The sequence below is a fragment of the Paramisgurnus dabryanus genome, chromosome 2 (assembly GCF_030506205.2).
Source record: "Paramisgurnus dabryanus chromosome 2, PD_genome_1.1, whole genome shotgun sequence".
NCBI lineage: Eukaryota > Metazoa > Chordata > Actinopteri > Cypriniformes > Cobitidae > Paramisgurnus > Paramisgurnus dabryanus.
In genome coordinates this window covers 59718196-59742855 of record NC_133338.1, presented here as the reverse complement: position 1 = coordinate 59742855, position 24660 = coordinate 59718196, and the positions used below count along the sequence as shown (strand labels likewise).

Genomic DNA, 24660 nt, shown 5'->3' with positions numbered 1-24660 from the left:
AGGGCGATCGGGGAATCATATTGATTGATTGAAAAGTGAATCGGACAATAAGAGAAAATGAAATTGAGCAGAAACAGTTTTCTTGTGAAAATCTTCATTCACAGAGCAGCTGAAGAAACTTACTGTAAGTGATTCGGTTACATTAATATTCTGATCAATAAAACTCATCTGATCTTACGGTGTAGTTTTGCATTTCATTTCTTAACAGATTGTTAAGAGTGAGACATAAACATACTATAGGTTGTAACTAACCCTTTTCAACAGTTCACTAGTTCCTATGAAGCGTTAGTCACCTGTAGTCACAGTGAGTAAAAAACCAATCCAGACACAGACAGAGCGAGATGTGTGTATATATATATAAGAGTAAACACAAGATTTATAACAGAGAGCAGCAACAGATGCTGAACGGATGGAGGACAAACATTATGAATGAATGAGAGGAAGATGAGAGACAGGGAAAGGTGCTGCATGTTTGAAATGTCTGCCTCATTCCAGACAGACATGAAATCAAAACTACAAGTAAGTTTAAAGTTTCATTTTCTCTAATTCCAAAAAGTCTTAATTTGAGTGTGCTTTATTGACATGACAAAAACTGTAGATTTGTATTGCTAAAGCATTATGGGCTGCGTAGAAGTAGTGCAAATAAAAAGAGGTAAGATGTACTGTGTGTAGTGCAACACTGAATGTGAAATAGTGAGATTAAAAGATTCACAGAAAGCAAGATACAAAATGAAATAACAGAATCAAGAAGTCATATAAGGTTAGTTCAGTCTGTAATGATAATTCCTCACCCTCATGTCAAGATTAAGACCTTCATTCATCTTCAGAACACAGATGAAGATATTTTTAATGAAATTCAACCCCCATAGACAGCAATGCAATGTAAACTGTCAGGCCCAGAAAGGTAGGAAAGACATTGATAAAGTAGTTTGTGTGACGACAGTGGTTCAGTCTTTTTCAGAAAATATTATTTTTTTTTTTTGCCATTTTTGCCTCTATTTGCTAGTATGCAAGGAGAGGACAGGGTGGAGAGAGGGCTACAGGATCGGCAAATGTCAGAGCTTTGCCCACAACACCATCGGCTCCAACACAGTGATTCAATCTTAATATTATGAAGGGGAATAGAATATACAGTTTGTATGGTATAAAATGCATTATGTCTATGGAATGTCCCCAGAAAAAAATGGAAACCACCGTGTGTGCGCGTGCGTGTTTGTTTGTGTGTGCTTAATCTCTAGTGTCACAGTGAATCTAACCCTTTCATGTCAGATAATTATAGAAATGATTATTTTTTAGTCTTTATCCTGGCTGACATGTTTTGAATTAGAGTCCAGTATGTATGTAATGTGTAGATGTGATGACCTTAGCTCAGGACATTGTGTGTCATGATGAAGTCATTATTCCTGACAGTAAATGTTTTGTTTGTTTTATTATTTGTATTTTTTGAGTGAGATTGCAGTGAGTATTTGTGAGATCTTTCAGTGTGTTGCTGATGCTGTCATCCATACAGCAGATTCAGAGAGGGCAGAAGATACCGAGTTCCTCTTTCTGTTCCTTTTTTTAGAGTCTGAAATGTTGGTTGTGTCATCTAACGTCTTCATTTGAAACCCGCCGCAGGGCTCAGCGCAGCCGAGTACACGGCAGACATCAGCGTGAGCTGCTTTACTCTCATGCAGGAAAGATGTTTGTTATTTTTCAGACAGCTCTCAAACCTGCTAATGTGATCGCTCTGATGAATGTTTCACCAATAAAGAGCTTTTGATGCCAGTTTCATTTGACAAAAACGTGACCTTCTAGTTATCTAGTTGGCTGAGAGAACATGGTCTGATGTTTGTCTATCGAGTGTGTGTATATTTCTTGCATTGATGTTAGACACCCAACCATTCATGACCTTTGGGTGTGAACTCACACACACACGCACGCGCACAAACGCTTTTTTCAAAGATGTTAGGTTGTACATTTATCATGAAAGAAAGAATGCACAATGAAATGTTTGTCCTGTATCTATATATTGTATATGTTGTGCTGCTTGACTGTCATCTTTGGCTCCAGTGGAAGTGGAGATCGCTCGGCTCTGGCCTAATTGTTTAGGGAGTTGCAGATGGCAGAAGGCCGAGATAATGGGAAAGATGATACGCTCGGACGCTTGAGACACAAATGCCGATAGTTGCTCTCTTCTTTTGTTGTGCTGCGGTGTTTGGCCAGGCTTGTTTGCTGCATTGCTAATGATGAATTCAAGAAGTATACGGTCAGCGCCTGGAATGAGTCTTATTTACAGCCTGAACTCCTGATAAACCTTGAGTGCTGGTTTTCTCAAGCGTACTTACGGATATTTGTGTGTTGCTATTGAAATATGAACTATTTCTGCATGAACACCACCTCGGACAGACATGTTGGCACCCAAGGCAGGAATGCTTGGCTACATTTGATGGGTTAAAGAGAGAGCAGATGCAGAATAAAATATGAAAAGATTGATAAGGGACAAAAATCCAGCAGCTCACTGGCATCTCCTGTAGGTGAAGAGAGAGACGGCGTCTGAGAGAGAGAGAGAGAGAGAGAGAGAGAGAGAGAGAGAGAGAGTCAGATAAATGAGTCTGCACTGCCCATCGCACATCAGGTGGATAATGAACGCTTGTGATTTTCATTGCGCCGGTTAATAAACGCTGGACAGACCAATAATGACTTACACTCTCTATTTCAGCTCATGATATTCAATGTCGCCATAAAACCACGTGAAATGGCACAATGATGGTGTTTTGTCAGAAGACAGATGCTTTCATCATTTTCACTCAAGTAATAAGAGCTGTTGAACAGTGATTGGTGCATCTGGTTAAAACAGTAATATTTGACTTTAAATCTTATGTTTCTTTAAGGGTCAGCTTTAACAATAGAAAATATCATCATCCTGATATAAAAACAATATATCTAATATAAAATAGTAAAACTGTGTGTGTCAGTGATATCTCTCATTTCAAACCCCTCAGCACCTTTGCAATATTAATAGAGTCATATTCATTTTTTCATCACAGTGTAAAGCATTCGTCTGTTTGGTACCTGCAGAAGGACATAAAGAGCTTCTGTAAACCCCTGCATGTGGGTCAGCGTCTCCCTGTGGAGTTACCCACTTTAATGCCCTACACAGGACGTGACACTGATAAATCGGACCGCTTCTGTTGGTCATCGTGATAATGAGATGCTTTTGTTCACATTCAGATTGTGTGTAGCAGTACAGCGTGAAGTGATGATATGAACACTGAAGGACGCCATGCAGTTATTAGACTCATCATAGACCTGCATGAGAAAGCCTTTTCCCTTGAACAATTCTGTCTTGTTCTTTTATCTTCTGTATTTGCGTTGGATCCTGACATTTATTCTGCTTTTAAACTGCCAGTGGAGAAGATGACGTCACCTTCAAAAACAAACCTCTGTAGTTTCTCAGGTTATCTCAGGATCTGTGAACAGATACAGAGAGAAAATGAAATGTAGGATGCTGAATTATATTGTGCTTGTCTGTTAGCTCTGAGCTTTGCTTTCCATAAAAACTGTCTGTCTGTCTGTTTGTTTGTGTGTGTGTCTGTCTGTCTCTGCCTGCCTGTCTGTCTGTCTGTTTGTGTGTGTGTGTGTGTGTGTGTGTGTGTGTGTGTGTGTGTGTGTGTGTGTGTGTGTGTGTGTGTGTGTGTGTGTGTGTGTGTGTGTGTGTGTAGGCCTGTCGCGATAAACGATAAATCGATTAATCGCACGGTAAATAAAATGAGCTCGATCATTTTTTTCGGCCGCAATAATTCACATTTGCATGCTTGTTTGTTTTCCTTGTCTCTCTCTCTCTCTACCAAAGAGACTGGATGACCGCTCCGTGCAACGAGTGACAAGGAGTGAACCCTCGTCAGTCATTTGTCAGTCGCATGATCTGTGTGGGGAGGGGGGACTCCTGGTGTAGCCTATCACAGTAGGAGTACTGAGGAGGATGAGCGCCGCGTGAGAAGTGTAGCAGGAGAAAACACTAGTTGAGACGAGAGTTGGAGAAAAAGATGGATTTACTAGAGGCTGTTTACACTTGTCATTAACATGCGTTTTTATCGATCGGATCACAATGTTTTACGTCTTTTCTGACTTTTCTGACACAAGGTGAACAGTGCTATTTTTAGCCTTTCATTGAAAAACTAAAGCGGGTGATCTCCGCAGTTTCATTTTGCAAGCGTGTGAAAGTTGCGCGATCTTATTTCATCAATTGCGCTGAAAATTCAGAGAAAGCTTTAACATATACATGTAGAAAATACTGTGCAGCATGTTTACTTGCTTAACAAGCAGTGGACATAATATTAGTTCGCGTCCATATAAACTCATAATTACTCCCGCTGGCGTTCAGATGACAGCGGAGAGACTCGCCCACCGTCTCGACAGACCACCCCTCACAGTATTCAGCACAGAAGCGGTCGAAAGTGGACAAAAGAGACGGATTTTAATACCAGGTGTAAATGATATGTCTCTCTCGTCCACTTGTGATCTGATCAAAAACACATCTTAATACCAAGTGTAAACAGCCAAGTTTCAAAACCAAACGCTACAGCTGCAGTGTGGGAGTACTTTGGATTTAAACCTAATGACCGAGGTGAACCACTAAACCTGAACGAGCCGTTATGTCGCATTTGTGGTAAAAACGTAGCAGTTTGTAGTGGCAACACGACAAACATGCATATGCACCTAAAACGCAATCATCCTGTTATTTTGTTCATTTCTTGTGGATATTTAAAATGTCTTCCAGTTCCAGTATTACTTATTGTTTAGAAATAAAAGTTTATAGATCTTTGAAAAGGTGTATCTGCATTATTATAATGGCCCCGGAGCATCAATGTTATCGTCTATCGCGATAAATTCTGAGGCAATTTATCGCCTAGCAAAATTTGTTATCGCGACAGGCCTATGTGTGTGTGTGTGTGTGTGTGTGTGTGTGTGTGTGTGTCTGTCTGTCTGTCTGTCTGTCTGTCTGTCTGTCTGTTTGTGTGTGTGTCTGTGTGTCTGTCTGTCTCTGCCTGCCTGCCTGTCTGTCTGTCTGTCTGTCTGTCTGTTGTGTGTGTGTGTGTGTGTGTGTGTGTGTGTGTGTGTGTGTGTGTGTGTGTGTGTGTGTGTGTGTACCTGGTAATTATCACGTTGTGGGGACCAATTGTCCCCACAAAGATAGGAATACCAGTGTTTTTGTGACCTTGTGGGGACATTTTGATGTCCCCATGAGGAAACAAGCTTATAAATCAAACAAGATGATGTTTATTGAAAATCTAAGGTACAAGAAAGGTTTCTGTGATGGTTGGGGTTAGGGAATGGGGCAGGTAAGGGGAATAGAATATACAGTTTATATGGTATAAAATGCATTATGTCTATGGAATGTCCCCACAAAACATGGAAACCAGAATGTGTGTGTGTGTGTGTGTGTGTGTGTCTGTGTGTGTGTCTGTGTGTGTGTCTGTCTGTCTGTCTGTCTGTTTGTTTGTGTGTGTGTGTGTCTGTGTGTCTGTCTGTCTCTGCCTGCCTGCCTGTCTGTCTGTCTGTCTGTCTGTTTGTGTGTGTCTGTCTGTCTGTCTGTGTGTGTGTGTGTGTGTGTGTGTGTGTGTGTGTGTGTCTGTGTGTCTGTCTGTCGCTGCCTGCCTGTCTGTCTGTCTGGATCTGTCTGTCTTTTTCTTTCTCTGTCTGTCTATTTGTTCGTCTCTGTCTGTCTATCCGTCTGTGTTTGTCTGTTTGTCTCTCTCTGTCTGTCTGTCTGTCTTTGTTTTTGTTTGTATCTGTCGGTCTGTCTTTCTCAGACTCCCTCTCATATCTGACCAGTAAATAACCGTTCACCTGGCTATTGTTGGATATTTAATTGTCTTGCATTAAATGAGTTTTGCCTTTATAGTGACCATGAAGCGTTGGATGCAGCTGGCAATGTGTTTCAGTCCGGTCTCGTCTGGAAGCTTTGCTAATCGATGCTTCGGTTACACCAGGAGCTGTTGGTTGTCTTCTGTTCAATAGTTTCCCACATTCACACTCATTAGCATTTGATCCTGAGAGCTTTTCATTAGCACCCGGCCGCAGGACGCGCTCACGTCACCCGTCGCTCACGCCATCAGGGGAAACGCCAGCGATCTGAAGCGATCAGCAATCAGCATTAATGTTGATGTAGTGTTGTTTATGAGCATTAATCATTTAGGACAGGCCCCATGCTAGCAGCACCCAATTCATCTGTGTAGCGCTAGCAGAGAAATTGATGATGATGAATTAGAGCGTTTATCAAGTCAGTCTCTATTAGCAGAGTCATCAGCCGAGCTTCCGCTACATTCAGTCCTTTGAGGGCCCAGTGAGCATCTTTAATAAAATCGTTGCTTCGTACGGCACATGTTTCATGACTTCATTTCAGTTTGCTGGAAATTGGTGTGCCTTGTGTTATAATTAATGTAACTGGATACAATTTCATGGGTTAGGGAACACTGGGTTAAAAACATCTCATATTTGGTGGAGAAATGGTTGTTTTTTAAGTCAAGTGAAGTCCAGTTACATTCATTTGTGCAGCGCCTTTTACAATATTTTACTGCTTCAGAGCAGCTTTACCAGGAAAAAAAACTCAATTGTTAAATGTCTTGTATATAATATTATTGGAAATGTAATTGTTCTTATGAATAGATTAGAATCTAATGAAATGGTGTATATACCCTACATTTATACTATCAAACCTCAATTAATATAATGAATAACATATGTCATATTTGAATTTAAAAAAGCATTCAGAACCTCCAAAAACAACCAACTCATTTATGATCAACACAAACAAGTTAACAAACACCAGCAACACCTTTATTAATAATGTTTCATGTCATGTAAACTGAGCTGTAATTGCACATATTTGCTTTTTGTTGTGTACAGTAGTGGTTTTATGGATAAATATACTAATATAAATCTTGTTTCTCAACATAAATCTAACAGTCTATAAAAGAGGCGTGGAGAGTGTAGAACCCAAGATGCTTTTTTTACAGTCACTATAGGTGATACTTCCGTATAGCGGGCCCACAATTTGGGGTGAAAATGCCTACAAGACAACAACACAGTTACACAAAATGACCACAAAAGAGAAGTCAAAGTGAAATAAAAGATGTTTCAATGTTTGGCATCAGTGTGTCAGAACAAATCTTGCTTTTCATCGTTTTACAGTGTAATAGTAAACTAAATCCTTTCCTAAATAATTCCATGATTTATTTGAATATGACACTAAGTTATAATGAGCTTATTAAATTAATTTGATGAATTACTTTAGTGATTCAACACTACATGTGTTGTCAATGTCAACATTTGGATTTGATTTTACTCTTTAACTCTTTCACCGCCACATTTAAAAAAAGTTGCCAGCCAGCGCCAGCATTTTTCATGATCTTCACAAAAGTTTAATGCCATTTTTGTGAAGGACTTTTGGATGAGATCAGCTGCAGAGCGATCCTCAAAACTGACACGGACATACAGCTGAAATGGCGGAGGCAAATGGCTGCTGCTGGGCGCTCTGGTTGCAATGGACCATTCTGTTGAGTTTCACTTTTTGTGAGTATACGTTCTTTGTCTACTGTCAGTGTAAATGAACCAGACACTAACCCAACGCTTGGGTTACACAGACTAATCAAAAACTTGTCCAACCCTGAGAAAATAATCTAATCAAATGACTCAAAAGACACCCAGCATTTGGGTAGAAAAAATATCAAACATTTTTAGAGTTTAGCTGTTATATGTGATTTAATAGAAACAGACAGACAGACAGACAAACAAACAAACCGATTAGATAGACATACAGACAACCCTTTAATCACACAGTTGTGTTTCTGACTGCTGTGGAGGAAATCCAGAACAAACTATTTTACTTCCAGACAAACAAACAATACAGAAAACTGAACAATTAAGACACACAAAGAGACAGACAGACAGAGATCAAAAAAACCAGCAGAAGAAGAAAGAAAAAAATGTAATGGAGAGAAACATTATCAGAGAATGTGTGATGGTACTGGTCATCTGTCATGTCATATCCTGAGGAAAAACAAAGAGAGAAACAGTGATCTTTCTGTAAAGAATAACCTGTAAAAGGAGAATCTATCACCTTTAGGTCAATGTGAACACACAGCTGTTGCAATCATCAACATTACTGATGTGTTGCATGAATGTTTGATGAAGCCTCTAAAATATTCAGAGAGGTCAAACAGCGGTTATACAGTAGAAATCCAAGCAGAAGAGCATTTAATGGAAAAAAGTAAAGAGCTTTTCCTTACAAACTACAGGCAGTGTGGCGTCAGGACAGAGACGTATGCAGTGTGGCATCAGGACAGAGAAGTATGCAGTGTGGTGTCTGTGGCTTTAGAACAGGAAAATTATGCAGTGCAGTGCCTGTAGCGTCAGGACAGAGAAGTATGCAGTGTGCCGTCAGGACAGAGAAGAATGTAGTGTGCCGTCAAGACAGAGATGTATTAAGTGTGGCGTCAGGCGAGATAAGTATGCACTGTGGTGTCAGTGTGCTTATTCGATCTATGCAGTGTGGCGTCAGGACAGAGAAGTAGGCAGTGTGGCGTCAGGAGAGAGAAGTATGCAGTGTGTCGTCAGCACAGAGAAGTATGCAGTGTGTCGTCAGCACAGAGAAGTATGCAGTGTGTCGTCAGGAGAGAGAAGTATGCAGTGTGGCATCAGGACAGAGACGTATGCAGTGTAGTGTCAGGAGACAGAAGTATGCAGTGTGGCGTCAGGACAGAGATGTACGAGTGTGGCGTCAGGACAAAGAAGTATGCAGTGTGGCGTCAGGACAGAAAAGTACGAGTGTGGTGTCAGGCGAGAGAAGTATGCAGTGTGGCATCAGGACAAAGGCGTATTCAGTGTGTCGTCAGGTGAGAGAAGTATGCAGTGTGGCGTCAGGCGAGAGAAGTATGCAGTGTGGCATCAGGACAGAGAAGTACGAGTGTGGCGTCAGGCGAGTGAAGTATGCACTGTGGTGTCAGTGTGCTTATTCAATCTATGCAGTGTGGCGTCCGGACAGAGAAGTAGGCAGTGTGGCGTCAGGAGAGAGAAGTATGCAGTGTGGCGTCAGGACAGAGAAGTATGCAGTGTGTCGTCAGCACAGAGAAGTATGCAGTGTGTCTTCAGCACAGAGAAGTATGCAGTGTGTCGTCAGGAGAGAGAAGTATGCAGTGTGGCATCAGGACAGAGACGTATGCAGTGTAGTGTCAGGAGACAGAAGTATGCAGTGTGGCGTCAGGACAGAGATGTACGAGTGTGGCGTCAGGACAAAGAAGTATGCAGTGTGGCGTCAGGACAGAAAAGTACGAGTGTGGTGTCAGGCAATGAAGTATGCAGTGTGGCATCAGGACAAACGCGGATTCAGTGTGTCGTCAGGTGAGAGAAGTATGCAGTGTGGCGTCAGGCGAGAGAAGTATGCAGTGTGGCGTCAGTACATAGATGTACGAGTGTGGCGTCAGGCGAGAGAAGTATGCAGTGTGGCATCAGGACAGAGAAAGTATGCAGTGTGGCATCAGGACAAAGGCGTATGCAGTGTGGCGTCATACAAGAGAAGTATGCAGTGTGGCGTCAGGAGAGAGAAGTATGCAGTGTGGCGTCAGGCGAGAGAAGTATGCAGTGTGGCGTCAGGCGAGAGAAGTATGCAGTGTGGCGTCGGGCGAGAGAAGTATGCAGTGTGGCGTCGGGCGAGAGAAGTATGCAGTGTGGCGTCGGGCGAGAGAAGTATGCAGTGTGGCGTCAGGAGAGAGAAGTATGCAGTGTGGCGTCAGGACAGAGAAGTACAAGTGTGGCGTCAGGCGAGAGAAAGTATGCAGTGCAGCATCTCTCTCTCTCTCTCTCTCTCTCTCTCTCTCTCTCTCTCCATGTGTGTGTTCTTTATAAGGGCTGTGGGCTCAGCAGAGGTCAGAGCAATGCTGTCTCTTTGCTGTAATTATGAGCTGATCACACATCAGTATGCTGGATTTATGAGTGTCTTGGCGTGTTAGATGAGTTGCAGGCGCTCATCCGCTCAAGGACCGGGTGCAGGGATACAGCGGCACATACAGATGATGGATGTCAGGGGCTGGCGTGGGATTATAGCTTTACGCTTTGACGATTCTCTCCGAGGTCATTAAAGTTCATATTTCTCCATTAGATCAGGCTGTGATGGAGATGCTGAAGATCATCCCTAAAACACAGAGATGCTCAATACAAGAGTGTTTATGTGTTAAATGGACTATTACACACACACACACACACACACACACACACACACACACTCTGTATGACACTCATCATATCATGAGGATTCAGCAGGGTTTGGGGTTCAGTCAAGCAGATCTTTAACACATGCAAACACACAGTGACTCTATATCATGTAGACAGCCACCCGAATCTGGTCAGATCATTTCACTATTAGTTTAATCAGTTTCACCCATCCAAAGCTCAGTGTAATTGAATCTCAGAAGCGCCCTGAACTAAATCGTTTTTTTTTAACACAATTCCAGAGCGCTGCAACCCGTTTGTCAATATGAGCAAATGGAAATAGATTGAGCCTGTGTTACTCCTTGAATCTGTGTGTAATGTCAGTTAACATCTCGCACCGGCTGTCCCCACGGGCTGCAGTGATGTGTTATGAGATGTCTTTTGCTGGTTATAAAGCGTTGGAATGAACCGCACGCTCCTGCATTCTAATAGCTAATTAGCGCTTATTGGCGTCTTTTAAAATACTGCCTGACCTCTGTGGTAGCAATTGAAGGGGAAATTTGCTTTTAATGAGACAGTGAGTAGTTTAGTGCAGTTGGAATCTGAACAGAAGCGAGGCTTTGAGACATAAATGCGCTGGAGCTGAAAATCAAGCTTCATTGTGGAGGAAGCGTGGTCTCTTGTTAGATCTGTGCTTTAGAGACAGCTGTCATGTGGTCTTGAGAGTTTTGAAAGATCTGGTCTGGACCTCTTGACAAGAAGCGGAACTCTGAATGAAGTCGGTTTGAAATTCATAATGGATGATGTGGAGGCAGAACAATCTCTTACTGCCGACGGCTTCGCTGAGGCTTTCAAACCCTTTAATTCTTCTGCAACAGACGGCAGGATGAATTTAGTTCGGTCTGAAAGTAGAGTGCAGTAAACTAGAGTCAGACGCTTTAATGGTCTGTGACGGCAGCAGTACAAACTTCAGTCCATGCGTCTGCAAAAACCTTCACTTTTCTGAGTTTGCTTCAGCCACAATAAAAATCACTTTCTGTCCAACAGAAATCCTGACAAAACCGGCGTAGGTTGCTTATAGAGTAGAGTTTTTTTTTTAAAGCAGAGAACTTATGTTGGATAAAGTATCAAGCAGCTAAATAAGCAAAGGAATATTTATCATATTAGGGTGTTTTTGCTCGTTTGCTGTGGGCCAATGTTTTCGGTGTTCGGTGGTCAGGTTTCACATTTACTCAATTCCATAAAATCCTGGTTCACTTGTGTTAATCTCACATCATCACTAACATGCACGTACAAACACAAGGCGACTCAGCTTATTTGTTGTATATTAAAGCAACACTATGTCGTTTTTTTACCTTTTAATAATGTCTCTAAAATTATTTCAGTGATAGAACAACTTTTAACTGGACAAATTGTACTGTTGCTGCAACCTGAGCAGCCTCCTAGCTGCTACAAGCACACTCTGAAAGTGGCGGTGGAGGGTAGAGCACACCGCCCCGCCCCTCCCCCTGCCTGCAGAAGAGTGTCTGATACCAGGCACTGTTACACTTTTCAACCACATGGGGGAGCTGTAAGTCATTTTTACATGGAAACTACATAGTGTTGCTTTAATATGTGACCCGTCACGGAAACCAGGGGCACAAGTCGGCAGCACAAGTTTCGAGAAAATGAGAAACAAAGGTTTTTTTTCAAAATTTGTGATTTTCGTTTTATTGCAGAATCTGTTAGTTGAGATCACGAAGAAGCCTCTCCATGTTTGAGATAGCAGTTTTTGTATATTTAAAAGCATACATTTTGCGGTTGAAATAGGCTTGTTTTTCCGGAGATTCTAGCGTGCAGCGGGGGGCGTCATTGTCTGTGTGTATATTTACATACTGTATAAGCTTGTGTTTTCGCCTCCGCCCCCAAAGGGAACAGCGTGACTACTAAATAAGGATAGTTCGCCCAAAAATGAAAATAATGTAAGTAATGACTCACCCTTATGTCGTTCTAAACTCGGAAGACCTCCGTTCATCTTCGGAACACAGTTTAAGATGTTTTATCGTTAGATTTAGTCCGAGAGCTTTCTATCCCCTTCATTGAAAATCTATGTATGGTTTCCATGTCCAGAAAGGTAATAAAACATCATCAAAGTAGTCCATGTGACATCAGTGGTCAGTAAGATTGTGTTGATGCATCGAAAATACAGTTTGGTCCAAAAATAGCAGAATTACGACTTTATTCAGCATTGTCTTCTCTTCCGGCTCGAGCGTGAAGTCACGTGACTGTAGTGCCCTGTTCCTCAGACATGTTTGCTAAGTTTTTTTTTTTTTTTTTTAACTTATAGCGTGCGTCTCCCCAGACTGTAAAGCTCGGGCGCACAAAACAAAAGAAAATTACAAGAAGCTGGGGCGGAACAAATAACAGTCAGCCGCATCGTACGTCAGCCGCGTCACTGACTTTATGCGGCGCCGCAGTCGGAAGACGTCAAAATACCGCGAGAGCTCTTCAAGAAATCTTACGCAGTAGTTTAATTTCGACTCGCTCTCGCGGTACTTTGACGTCATCTGTATGTCAGTTCTTGCAGCGCAGCATGAGTCCAGACACACAGACGTTACACAGATATCGTTGTATTCTTCATATAATTGGCTACATGTTTTGTCTATCAATATTTTCCATGAAGTCATTGGCTGATGGAGGAACGAGCGAGCCATTGGTAACCTCTCTAAAGGATGTCACGTTTTCGACGGCGCTGTTTGGATGATCTATTATACTACTTCTCTATTTTAAATACAAACTTTGAAGGCGGGTTCATGTGTTTAATGGAGTGTAAGCTCATATACCCTCACATGTTACGATTTAAATAGTCTTCAGATTGTATATTATATTGTATTACCAGACATTCATGCGAAATCTGATGTAAACAATCTATATTTCACGGATTATACGCATTTGTGGACAAATATGGTCATTGGATAATCTGAAACAGACTGGATTCGACTTGTGATCCCCACAAAGGTAAAAGAGTCATGTTTATTTTTGCGTGTTGTCATTTGGTCATAAAATACTACATATGATGCTAGAACATCTCAAAAAGGGTTTTACAGGGGGCATGGCTTAGCTAAATGAGATGTAAATGAGCCCTATTGTCTCCCCCGGCTGAAAAGAAGAGTCCCTTTCGTCTCGATTTTCTCGGTTTGAGTATTTCTGAGTTCCTATATTCAAATGACCACAACTTCTCCAAATCTTATCAGATTTCCATGTGTTACACATCGTTGGAAAGCTTAAAAACTGCACTTTCAGAATCCGTGAATAACTCAAAATGTCCCATATCCGACTTGTGTCCCTACTTTCCGTGACTGGTCACATATGTTGGTGTTATCAGAGAAAGTGACGCATGTGTGTTTTATAATGAGGAATTAATCAGTTGTGTTTGTATGGAACTTCTTACCATCATTTAACAAAATATTTTCTTAGTCATTTATCCAAATACTTACAAAATATTTTCTCTTCCCTGCTATGGAGGTCTATGGTCGCCTGCTGCTGTGTGTTTGCCGTCATTTCTCTGGGTGTCTTCTTTTGTGTTTGTCGGAGGGGGGGGGGGGGTGCGTGCGGGTTTGGAGCAGCGTGGGGATGGGTGGGTGGTGGCGGGGCCCTCACTCATATAAGAATAAATGTAATCAAGTCAAATTTATTTGTGTAGGATTTTTTACAGTGTCGCAATGTTTCAAAGCACCAATTACATGAAAAACGATGAAAAGAAACCACAGAAAACGAGAAAATTATTATATCATATTATAATCTGATTACATGGTATATACATTTTATATCAATTCATTAATTCATTTAACATCATATTAAATACTAGTAACTAATTACATCTTCAATCATGTAATTAGATTACTTTAGAAATTACCCTAAAAAGTATTTAATTACTTATTACTAATTACTTTCTAAATCCTATTTAGTTCAAGAGACAAGGACGGGCTTAAATGGCTTGAAGAAATAATATATAAAAATACATACTGTCAATTCTTCTGGTCCCACTTAAGGGTCCAATTCTCTATTAACTAACTATTAACTATTTTGCCTCAATATACTGTACTCCAACTACTGCTTACTAATACTAAAGAAGATGTTAATTTAAAGTATTGGTAGAGAAATGGGGATGGTTAAGGATGTAGAATAAGGTTTTGCAGAATCAGGCATTAATATGTGCTATTAAGTATTAATAAACAGCCAACATCTCAGTAATATTAAAGCTAATAATCAACCAGTTAATAGTGAGAATTGTAAACTAAAACCATGTTAAATCCACTATTGTATTATAGTATACATAATAGTTTTACAGTCCATATACTGTATTTAGTTACATCAGAAGTAACTGTAATTAAATTACAAGAAAAATAAGAGTAATCCCTTACTTTCCTTTTTCAAGGGAAAGGTAATTAAATAACAGTATCTAATTACTTAGAAACTAGTTACACCCAACACTGTCTAGGACTAATAATAAGCTTTTGTCCTCAACATATACATTAAAAATACTCGCAAACTGTAGAAACATTGACAATGATTTGCAAGTACTGTAGCGAATGTGAATGTGGGTCACGATAGAAAGACAGCATACTTTATTAGATTACATACAACAGGTGCATGAGGAGAATATGACGCAAACAAACAACGTAAGGCTGTGAAACACTAAACGTATTAACCATTTGTGAAATATGAATCATGTGTGTGGGGGCTTATTTTTACACACCAGACTAATAAATTAGATTCTGTGCGCCTTTACCATAGTACTGCGTCCAAACTTTGTTGGAAAACAATAATGACAGATGTTTTTTTTATACAAAATCCATTGAAAACAATGAAGAATGTCAATATTTGTCTTGTGTTCGTGTTGGTGGACAAAATTCTCAAATGGATGTTATATTGTGAACACTCAACGTGACTTGAGCTGCGAGTGCTTGTTGGGAACTATGATGGAGACACAGTTTGATAATAAAAATATAAAGTGCTGTTATGAATGTTTAAGTTAAGATATTATGCAGTCATCCCACAAACTGTATTAATCTTCCTAGAGCATTTATTTTATAAAACAGTCCTTGGATATCAAATCTAAACCCTTTGAACTTCATAAAGATATGTGGTATGACAAGTTTAGTATCGTTCTTGATCAATTTAAGACATGGTAAACTTAATAGTTTGTAAACAAAAACGCGTACAATGGGGCCTTAAGTGCAGCCCAGCATCACACAAAATTGAAACAGTGACATTTACATTTAGGCATTTAGCAGACACTTTTATCCAAAGTTACTGAAAAAGATTAGGAAACAATAAAAGTGATGTGCCACAGAGAGGCAATAGTACAAACGTGTTTTTAATAGTACAAAAAGTTCTTTTTTACTGAAAAGGTAGAAGAGAAAGAAATGTGTTAAATATCTATGTCAAGTACTTTTGGAAGAAATTGGTTTTTAGTTGTTTTTGAGATGTGGCTGACTAGACTCCTATAGAAGATCATTCCACCAGCAGGGAGAAGTGAAAGAAAATGAGCGGGTACGATTTAGCGCCTCTTTGTGAAGGTAACACAAGGCGTTAGTTATTTGCTGTGAACCTAAGGTTCTGGATGGGGTGTAAGAATGAATGAAGGTGTGAAAGTATGCAAGTACGGTCCTAATGAAAGTTCTTTAAGTGAGTAGAAACGAATTGTACCTGATGTGTGCTTCAATGGAGAGATGAAGAGTGGCGTTACTTTTGGTTTAATAGGCCATAATGTAAGACGAGCATTGCAGTTGTCCAGCCTGGAGATTACAAGGTCCTGAATCAGAAATTGTGCAGCCTGCCTTGTTAGATATGGCCATATCTTCCTATTATTGTGTAGCACAAAGCGGCATGATCCGGCTGTCCTTGTAATGTTATAAGAGAAGGACAGTTCATCATCAAAGACAACAGCTGAAGGTTGTGTTTCTTCATTCAAGCTGACATATCTTTTAAGCAGGCGGTAATACGTGCTGCTATGGTGGGATCATCAGGGTGAAATGAGAAGAAGATCTGTGTGTCATCAGCATAACAGTGGTAGGAGAAGCCATGTGCCTGTATGATAGGTCCTAAGGATGTTGTGTAGATGGAAAAAAGGAGTGGACCAAGCACTGATCCCTGAGGGACCCCAGTGACCATCTGGTGAGCTGTGGACCGTGCACCCTTCCACGACACCATGAAGGAGATAAGATATGAACCATTGGAGGGGAGTACCCGTGATCCCTAGCGATGATAGGGTGGCAGGTAGGATCTGATGATTAACTGTGTCAAAGGCTGGTGATAGGTCTAGCGGAATCAGAACCGATAATTTGGATTCTGCCTTAGCTAGCCGTAAAGGTTTTGTGACCTCTAACAGCATTGTTTCGGTGAAGTGGTTGTATTTGAAGACTGGCGGCTTGTCATCGAGTAGGTCGTTATAAGATAAAAAGGAGGAGAACTGATTAAAAACAGCTTTCTCAGGTACAATTTGTAGCCGGGCGATTACAAAAAAGCTAAATTAATAGAATTTACAAAACCCTAAGCTAAGCTAATGTCAGCAGTCTCCAATTAAGTAAGAAATCACCTGCAGAGAAATAACTGGCTTAGGTAACCGTTATGAAACAGTAATTAAAAAAACCTCTTCAAGCGTTTTTAAAGATACATGGAAACACATGTTTCTTTACTTATTTTCCTCTATTTCATGAACAATTGTAGTGAATAAAATAACAGTTTTAAGCATTTACATTTGTTTTATTTGATCAACAGCCCTATAATAATAAAACAGCTGAGATGATGTTTGATTCACTCCAGTGCAACAGGGTATCCCAGCAGAAAAAATACAAAGAGGAAGCACCATTTCTTACTTTCAGTCCATGACCCTCACAACGCGCGCGCACACACACACACACACACACACACACACACACACACCTACAGGCGTGTTCTCTAGTTGGATTTGTTGATGAGGAAAAATGAGTGTGACATCGGTCATCGATTGTGCATTAATGATCTCACCCCACCACCCCCATTCAGCACAAATGCATTGATTCTGTTTCTGTGTCACAACAAAGTAAAAGAAAGGTGAGAGATGTCAGTGAAGATGCAGCCACAGCGCCTCCCAACGAGCAACACAACACAGCAGAGATCACACTTCACATCTACACCACAGCATCTTACCCATAACACACATCACATGCGTGTGTGTGTGTGTGTGTGTGTGTGTGTGTGTGTTGTGAGCGTCCTCTAAATAAAGGAGAAAATGATAAATGACAGTATTTTATTGTTAGACACTAAAAGTTAGTTTGAGTCATGAGATGAGACAGAGACATCTTTACTGTGAGATTATTGCTCTTTGGGAATCTGCCGTTTATCATCACTCGCTGTCCGTCACTGATGTTTGTAGTCATAATTGTAGAGTGAGTTTTTTATGACACAATAGCTCTGTTCAATACATCAGATATGATATATAATATCGAATATCAGCTATAATCAATTATTAAATGATTCATTTAATATAAATGCTGTCTTAACCGGCCGTCTAGGGCCTGAAAACAACTTTAAAGGTATACGAGAGCTTCAGTAATATACAGTACGTGCGTATGCTACATATGAGACTGAATTTACTCTGTGAGAATGTTTTTTTTTTCTGAATTCATCAGCCTTAAATCTGTGTAGAGAAATAAATGCACAGGAATGTTTTACTGTAAATCGTGGTGCAGTAAAAGCGTGCGCACACACACAAACTCTTTTGGCACAATAATGCTGTATCCTTCTTTGGCGTATATGAACATTTTGCTCAGCGAGGGGTAAAATTGAAAAGCTGTCTTATACAGTAGCTATTAAACAAACAGCGGCGTGTCAATAGCTCAAAAGCGTCTCCCGTCAGATGTGCCGTAACCATTTCTCAACTGCAGAATCTGCAGCCAGTGCAGCAGTTTGATTCGTTTTGTAGATGCGGGTTGTTAAACTCACATCAAAACATGAGGTTTCATTACATGTTTCATTGGAGACCATTAGTAGAAAAGCTAAAGATGGTGTTTGTTTGCGAGGTTTATTTATTTGTGCACATGCATCGATGACATCACACAGTAATGAAGAGATGTGGGCCTGCCATCACTTAGGCCGCATTAACATTGCCTGTTTGAAGTGACTCAATTCAGATTTTTCCCCTCAAGTGGCACAGATCAGATATGACCCACGAACGTGTAAGCAGGACAAAAACGTTTAAAATCCCATATTCTCTGCTCGGTTTCAGGTCTCATTCACATGTGGAAATAAATCGGTTATGAATCAGAAACATGCATTCCCGTCCGCAGTATGTAAGCGGACAGAATAAAGCTTTAAAATCTTGTATAATCATTTTGTCTGTGTCCATTGCATATTGCAACATTTTACTTCCTCTGTAGTTTAAGCTGTTTAGGGTCAGTACATTTACCTTGAAGTGTTTTGCCAAGTGTTTATTGTAATTGTTGATATTGGATACAAGTCCATTTAAAAGAAATACATACAGGCAACAAATCTGAAGTGGGCTTTAAGAGTTGCAGTGTAAATCCAGCCTTAGAGACAAAACAAAAGGGTATTTCCCTTCAGACTCGTCTGTACTCTTTACTCGAGTCGATATACTCCTATCTGTACTTTGTGCTCTTCACGGTTGTTTCCCTGTTTCACAGAGAGATGTCTGTGATCTGTTGGGAACAGGGATTATTCTTCCTATGCTAGACTTTGGAATGCTTTCCCTTTCCATAACAGAGATGCTCAGACTTTAAGTAATTTTGAATCTTATCGAAAGATTTATTTTACCACATTGTACTTGACTTTGTTTTGTTTATTTATTTGGTATAATTTTTTTATTGTTTTAATTTTTGGTTTGTGTTAAAAATCATTGAGAAGCTGCTTTAAAGGTGCTATAAAAGGTATTATTATCATTATCATTATTATTATTATTATTACTTTATAATGGAAACAGTTGTAGCCTAGCGGTTAGAACCCAAGAGTTGCCAGTTCTGACTGAGCTGCTCCATGTGTGTTGTTGTGTGTGTGCGCGCACGTGTGTCTGTTTGTGTGCGCGTGTGTGTTCAAGACTCTGAATTGGTTAAATGTGAATGAATGAGTTCATATTCTAAGTATGGGATACCATACATTGTCAAATACGTCACTTTGACTATATAAGTGAGCTGAGATGTTGAAAAGGTTTGATTTGATTTTTGAGATCTTTATCTGCATTACAGCTTCACTTTGAAGTCAAACTGAGAATGAGAAATGAAATATGCTGCTGAATTAAAATGGCATTTAGAGGAAAAACTACTAGAGAGTCACTGTGTTTAAAACAAAATAAATCTCTCACAGCTCTCTATTGTGTGATGATATAAAGCACTTTCTCTTTGTTTGGCTATTAGATTCAGTTATGAATCAAATAATGGCAGAACTTCACTAGGGGGACTCCAGTTTGGGGGGGGGGTAATTGTAGATGACTTCTTAGATGGATTTAAAATAAATAATAACATTACAATTTTGTATGTTTCCTCATAAGTATACTGTAAAAAAGGCAGCATGAAGTTAAAACAACTTGGTTTTGCAAATCAATTCAACTTACTGTTGGCTTTTGAAAAGTTGACATAACTCATATAATCTGGTTGAAACTGTTGATTGAGTTTATTCTCATTGTGTATTTTCCATTTTAAAAGCATTTATTCAAACACCAATAAAAAACATCAGGCTAAACAATGAATGTGAATTACACTGAATCCACAAATCAATTCTTAAAGTAGTTAAATGCTTGGTTCATTGACACAAACCCTCTTAAAACCACATTATGCTAGAATTATGTAAACACTAAAACAAAAAGTGTAGCAGAATGTCTGGAGTTAAACCTCATCTGCGTTACAAAGTTTTTCCTTTTAGTATAAATATGTTAGACTTAAATATAAAGTGGTATGGTCCAAAAGACTGATAAAAGTTCTCAAAGAGAAGATATAAGCGTTGAAAACCTACAGATTGACACGTGCACAAAAAGTCTATAATTTTTATGACATAATCCTACACTTTAACTTCTAAACAAATTTCCTGTCCATTAAAATGTTTTTTTACCAGTAGACTTCCACATACAGTCAATAACAAAAGAGTCTATGATCAGTAGTTTATATCTGATAACAAGTGAAGTAAATGACCTTCATTCATATATATCATATCTAACGCGTATCAACTATTACACTAAACTAACGTTACTGTGTAAAATGAATGTATACGATGTGAGCTACAGGTCCTTGAATTCTTACCTGGCTGCCAAACCTCTCCACACAGCAGTGATTCATGCTCTTCATCTTCCGTCATCTTAAGCAAACCAAAACATTTTATTGTCAACAAGGTATTTGTTTCAGAGATCAGTTTAGCCACTAGCCAGACCCATGAATAAAACAGACTGGAAGTTCACATCGTCTATAAATAGTACATAAATCCTGACCAAATGTGATGTGAAGAATTAAAGGGATAGTTCACCTGAAAATGAAAAATCATTTACTTACCTTCATGTTTTTTTTTAAACCTGTAATGTCTTTTTTCTGGTGAACACAACTGAAGATATTTTTAAACCGATCTGGGACAACATTAAGGGGTGTGCACACTAAAACTTTAAAACGCCAGCCTGTCATGATCCTACCAGCCTGTGACAGTAATTCATAGTTCATATGGCATGATCGTGGCAGAACTTTTGTTTGGACCGTCTGCTTCCGTGTCTGGTCTCTGCACGCCCCCCTTGTTTCCGCGTTTATTATTCATTATTGGTTAACTCTCCTCACCTGACCATTCCTTGTTATCTTGTTTAGTTTTTATTTTTAAAGCCCCAGTGTGTTCTGTCCTGTGCTGAATCATTTTGGTTTGTTTGACAGTTCTGTCATTGTTGAGTCAAAGTCAAGTGAAGTATTCTGGTCAGTTATTATCATCTGTTTGTTATGTCATTTTCCCCCACATGGGCTTTTGTTTTACCTTGTTTAAAAAACCTTTTGAGTTCAACATTTACCTGCGCGTGGATCCTGTTCCTCGTGAATCATGACAAGTATCCTCTATAGCGGCCATTCCCAAACTGTGGTCTGCGGACCACTAGTGGTCCGTGAGGGTACTGCAGGTGGTCCGTGTAAAGGCAAAATAAGAATATGTATATTTTGAGAGTATGCTGTGTTGTGCTTGAACGAGTTCATTGAACAAAAGTTGAACGTGATCTGAATGTACTGTATTACTGCCTGATGAATGTTACTGTGAACTCGTTGATTCTGGTGCCTGTGAACTGCACGCTCTTTCAGTTTAACGTCGTTCAATAGGGTGCCAGATTTGTATATTCTTCCAGGCGAAAACCCGAATAAAACACACTGTAAACAGGCCTTAATGTGTAGCGGAAAAAACACCCAATCTGGCAACACCGCCACCAGTCAGTGTTCACCAGTCAGGCTGCATGCGTAATCAAAACAACACAGACACTGCTGAAGTTCCTGCCGCGCCACTTAAATAGTTTAACATTAAATAACATCATATTTGTCTTAAATCGTTAAGGATTAACATAGGCTGCTAACGCATATTCCGGATCTTGAATTAGACTTTGACTAAGCTCCTGCTATTTAACGTGCACGTGCGGTGTGCGATACCTGAGAGTTGTCATACACGCAATGCCTCGCAGCAGCGCTTCTCGCCCAGGTTGCGACCCCCACCCGGCTAGCCTTTCAAGGTATGTGCAAGCAAATACAAAAATTAAAAGACAGTCAATGCTAATGTAAACCCTGGTTGGATAAGGATTTAAAGTTGGATATTAAGATGAAATCTGACGCATTTAGCTACAAGGTTTAAACTGATGAAATAATTGCTGTCTGTGGTTCTTTATGGGCTATAATGGCAATCATTTAAAAAAAATTATATGGGAAAAAAGAACTATAAATTAGTTAATTTTTGGAACTGTGAACTAGTTCAAAATTTTGAAATATGAACTGAACTACTTCATTTTAAAATTTGTAAACCGTGAACTGAATTAGTTCATGTAGAAAGTGAACTCTGAGAATATGTATATAAATAATATTGATATAAGAATATTGATATACATTTTTAATTAAATTGTCAAGTCATTGTGCGATTACTAAAATAGGCCAGTGGCGCTCGGCCGTGACATTCAAGTTCAGTGCCGTACAAAATGGATTGCTGTATGAATATGTGGCAGCTGTTTTGTGCAGTAAACTTTCTTTTAAGAAACCTGTTGTACTGATGTGATGACCAGTTATAGTTTTAGTGCTAGTAAGACTATTTAGATGTGCAGATTAATTCAGGACTTTGTGTAGACATATTTTATAATGAGTATTATGAGGTGGTCCGCGAAAATTCTTGATTACAAATAGTGGTCCACACACACAAAAAGTTTGAAAACCCCTGCTCAGTTATGTCTGTCTCTCTCGAGAGGGGTTTTTCTTCATAGGAGGTTTTCCTCCTGACTATTGAAGTCTATTGAATCCACAGTCTGTCTTTTACAGTGCTTAGTTTAATGCTGATTATTTTTACCTTTTTCTTGTGCCTTGGCATTATTGTATGTTTCCTTGGAGGATGTAAACCTTATATTCAATATAGTAAACTGACAAGCAGCCTTAGTTATAACAGCAAGATCTTACTTTATGTACATATGAAGTTTATATCAGTACACAATAAACACAAACACTTGTATTTTAAGACATCTTCTCCCCTCTCACTTTAACATTCATGGCTCAAAGTCCAGCTCGTGTCATCTCATCATCATCTTCATCTCTTGCTCTTCCATCTGTTGCTGTGTCATCTCAAAAACTCCCTGGATAAAAAACTGAAAGCTTCATGCTGGCGTTTCTCTGTAAAACAATAAAGCTGTGTCATTTTCTAGATCTCTGTGTAATTGGTCTGTAAGTACACATACAGTATACCCAAGTATAAAGTTTGCTATATTCATATAACAACTCCAGAATTCCAGAAAGCTTTCAATCATACCTGACTATGCTATGATATATACAGTAAATATATCATTTAACATCCTACGACATTTCTTAATTTTGTGTAACTGTAACCTGTTGTACACAAACATGGACCATTACACTGCTTCATGTTCAAAGAAAAATATTTAGTTGTTATATTTATTGGTTCTTCCTAACCTCAAATAGCTGGAAGAAACCAAAGTTCGGGTCTTTGAGGTTAAATCAAAGAAATCGTAGTGATGCCATTAAACATAAAGTTAAAGGTGTTCATCTTCTCTCCCTCTTTAAGGAAAAGAAGAATCGGTTGCCACCTTTAAGGGAAACGAGTTTTTCTGCTACGATCTGTCGATGACGCCGATCCAAAGCAGCACGGATGAGATCACGCTGTCGTTTCGTACGCTGCAGCGCAACGGCCTGATGCTTCACACCGGCAAATCTGCCGATTACGTCAACCTGTCGCTGAAGAGCGGTGCCGTGTGGCTCGTCATTAATCTGGGCTCCGGGGCCTTCGAAGCTCTCGTGGAACCGGTCAACGGGAAGTTCAACGACAATGCTTGGCATGATGTTAAAGTCACCCGAAACCTGCGGCAGGTAAGAGGAAGCGCTGTCACGTCTTTCACTAACAGCTGTATGATTTGTTATCAATAACGTTGGGAATCGCTTAGGAAAACTCAGTAAACTTCTGTGAGGAAATTCTCAAAGTTTCAAGTGCTTCCCAACATCTGCTCAGTGATTCCTCACAGGTCTGTGATCAGCGACGAGCTCTCGTTGTTTAATGTGATCCAGACAGCCACAGGCCCATGTCTGCTGCATGTAATGATCTGAGATCAGTTGTCGGTGTCAGATTGACTAAAAGTAGGGATGCTCCGATCCATTGGTATTGGTCAATAATCCAATTTAGGGCTGGGATAAACGATTATTTTTAAACGATTAATCTAGTGATTATTTTCCGATGCATCGATTAATCTAACGATTCATTTTATCAGTCCGATTCGACTTCGATTTGATTCTCGATTATCTCCCCATTAATGAACTAATAGCAATTTATACATGTTGATTTACATATCTGAATGTAAACATTTCAATATATGTTTATTGCTCTTAAAATTTCAAGTGCAAAATAATGCATTCTTAGTCAGAGGTAGCATTCAATAAAGCGTTTGTTTAGTAACAGTATAAAAATCTCAAATTCAAATTACTTTATTTTACATGCATTTATGAGCAAAACCTCTTCAATGTGCCTTTTTATGGTATTTTTAATTTTAATAACTTGATTTGTTAAATCCACATTGTTTTCGTGCTGTTCTAGTCCATTTAATGACAGATATAAACACAATTAGACTTAAAAGCACATACATTATTAAATCTCTTTCTCTTAAGTTTGTTAAGATAGATGTGTCACGATCGGTTTTAACAAAAGAGAGAACCCAAACGCAGACACAACTAAAATACAAAACTGGAGATTTATTAAACACAAAAACCCACGTGGGGGTAAAACAGATAA

The 24660-nt window shown here is 39.5% G+C and overlaps 1 protein-coding gene across 7 annotated transcripts in view; it reads left to right on the top strand.

Moving 5' to 3' along the window:
* The window catches only part of nrxn2b (neurexin 2b), a 339687-nt gene that overhangs the window by 191352 nt on the left and 123675 nt on the right, over window positions 1-24660 (top strand). For all 7 annotated transcript variants that reach the window (XM_065261925.1, XM_065261926.1, XM_065261923.1 and 4 more), the window contains one exon: window positions 23446-23747. In XM_065261925.1, coding sequence (XP_065117997.1) covers window positions 23446-23747 — 302 coding nt within the window. The remainder of the gene's footprint in view (window positions 1-23445; window positions 23748-24660) is intronic.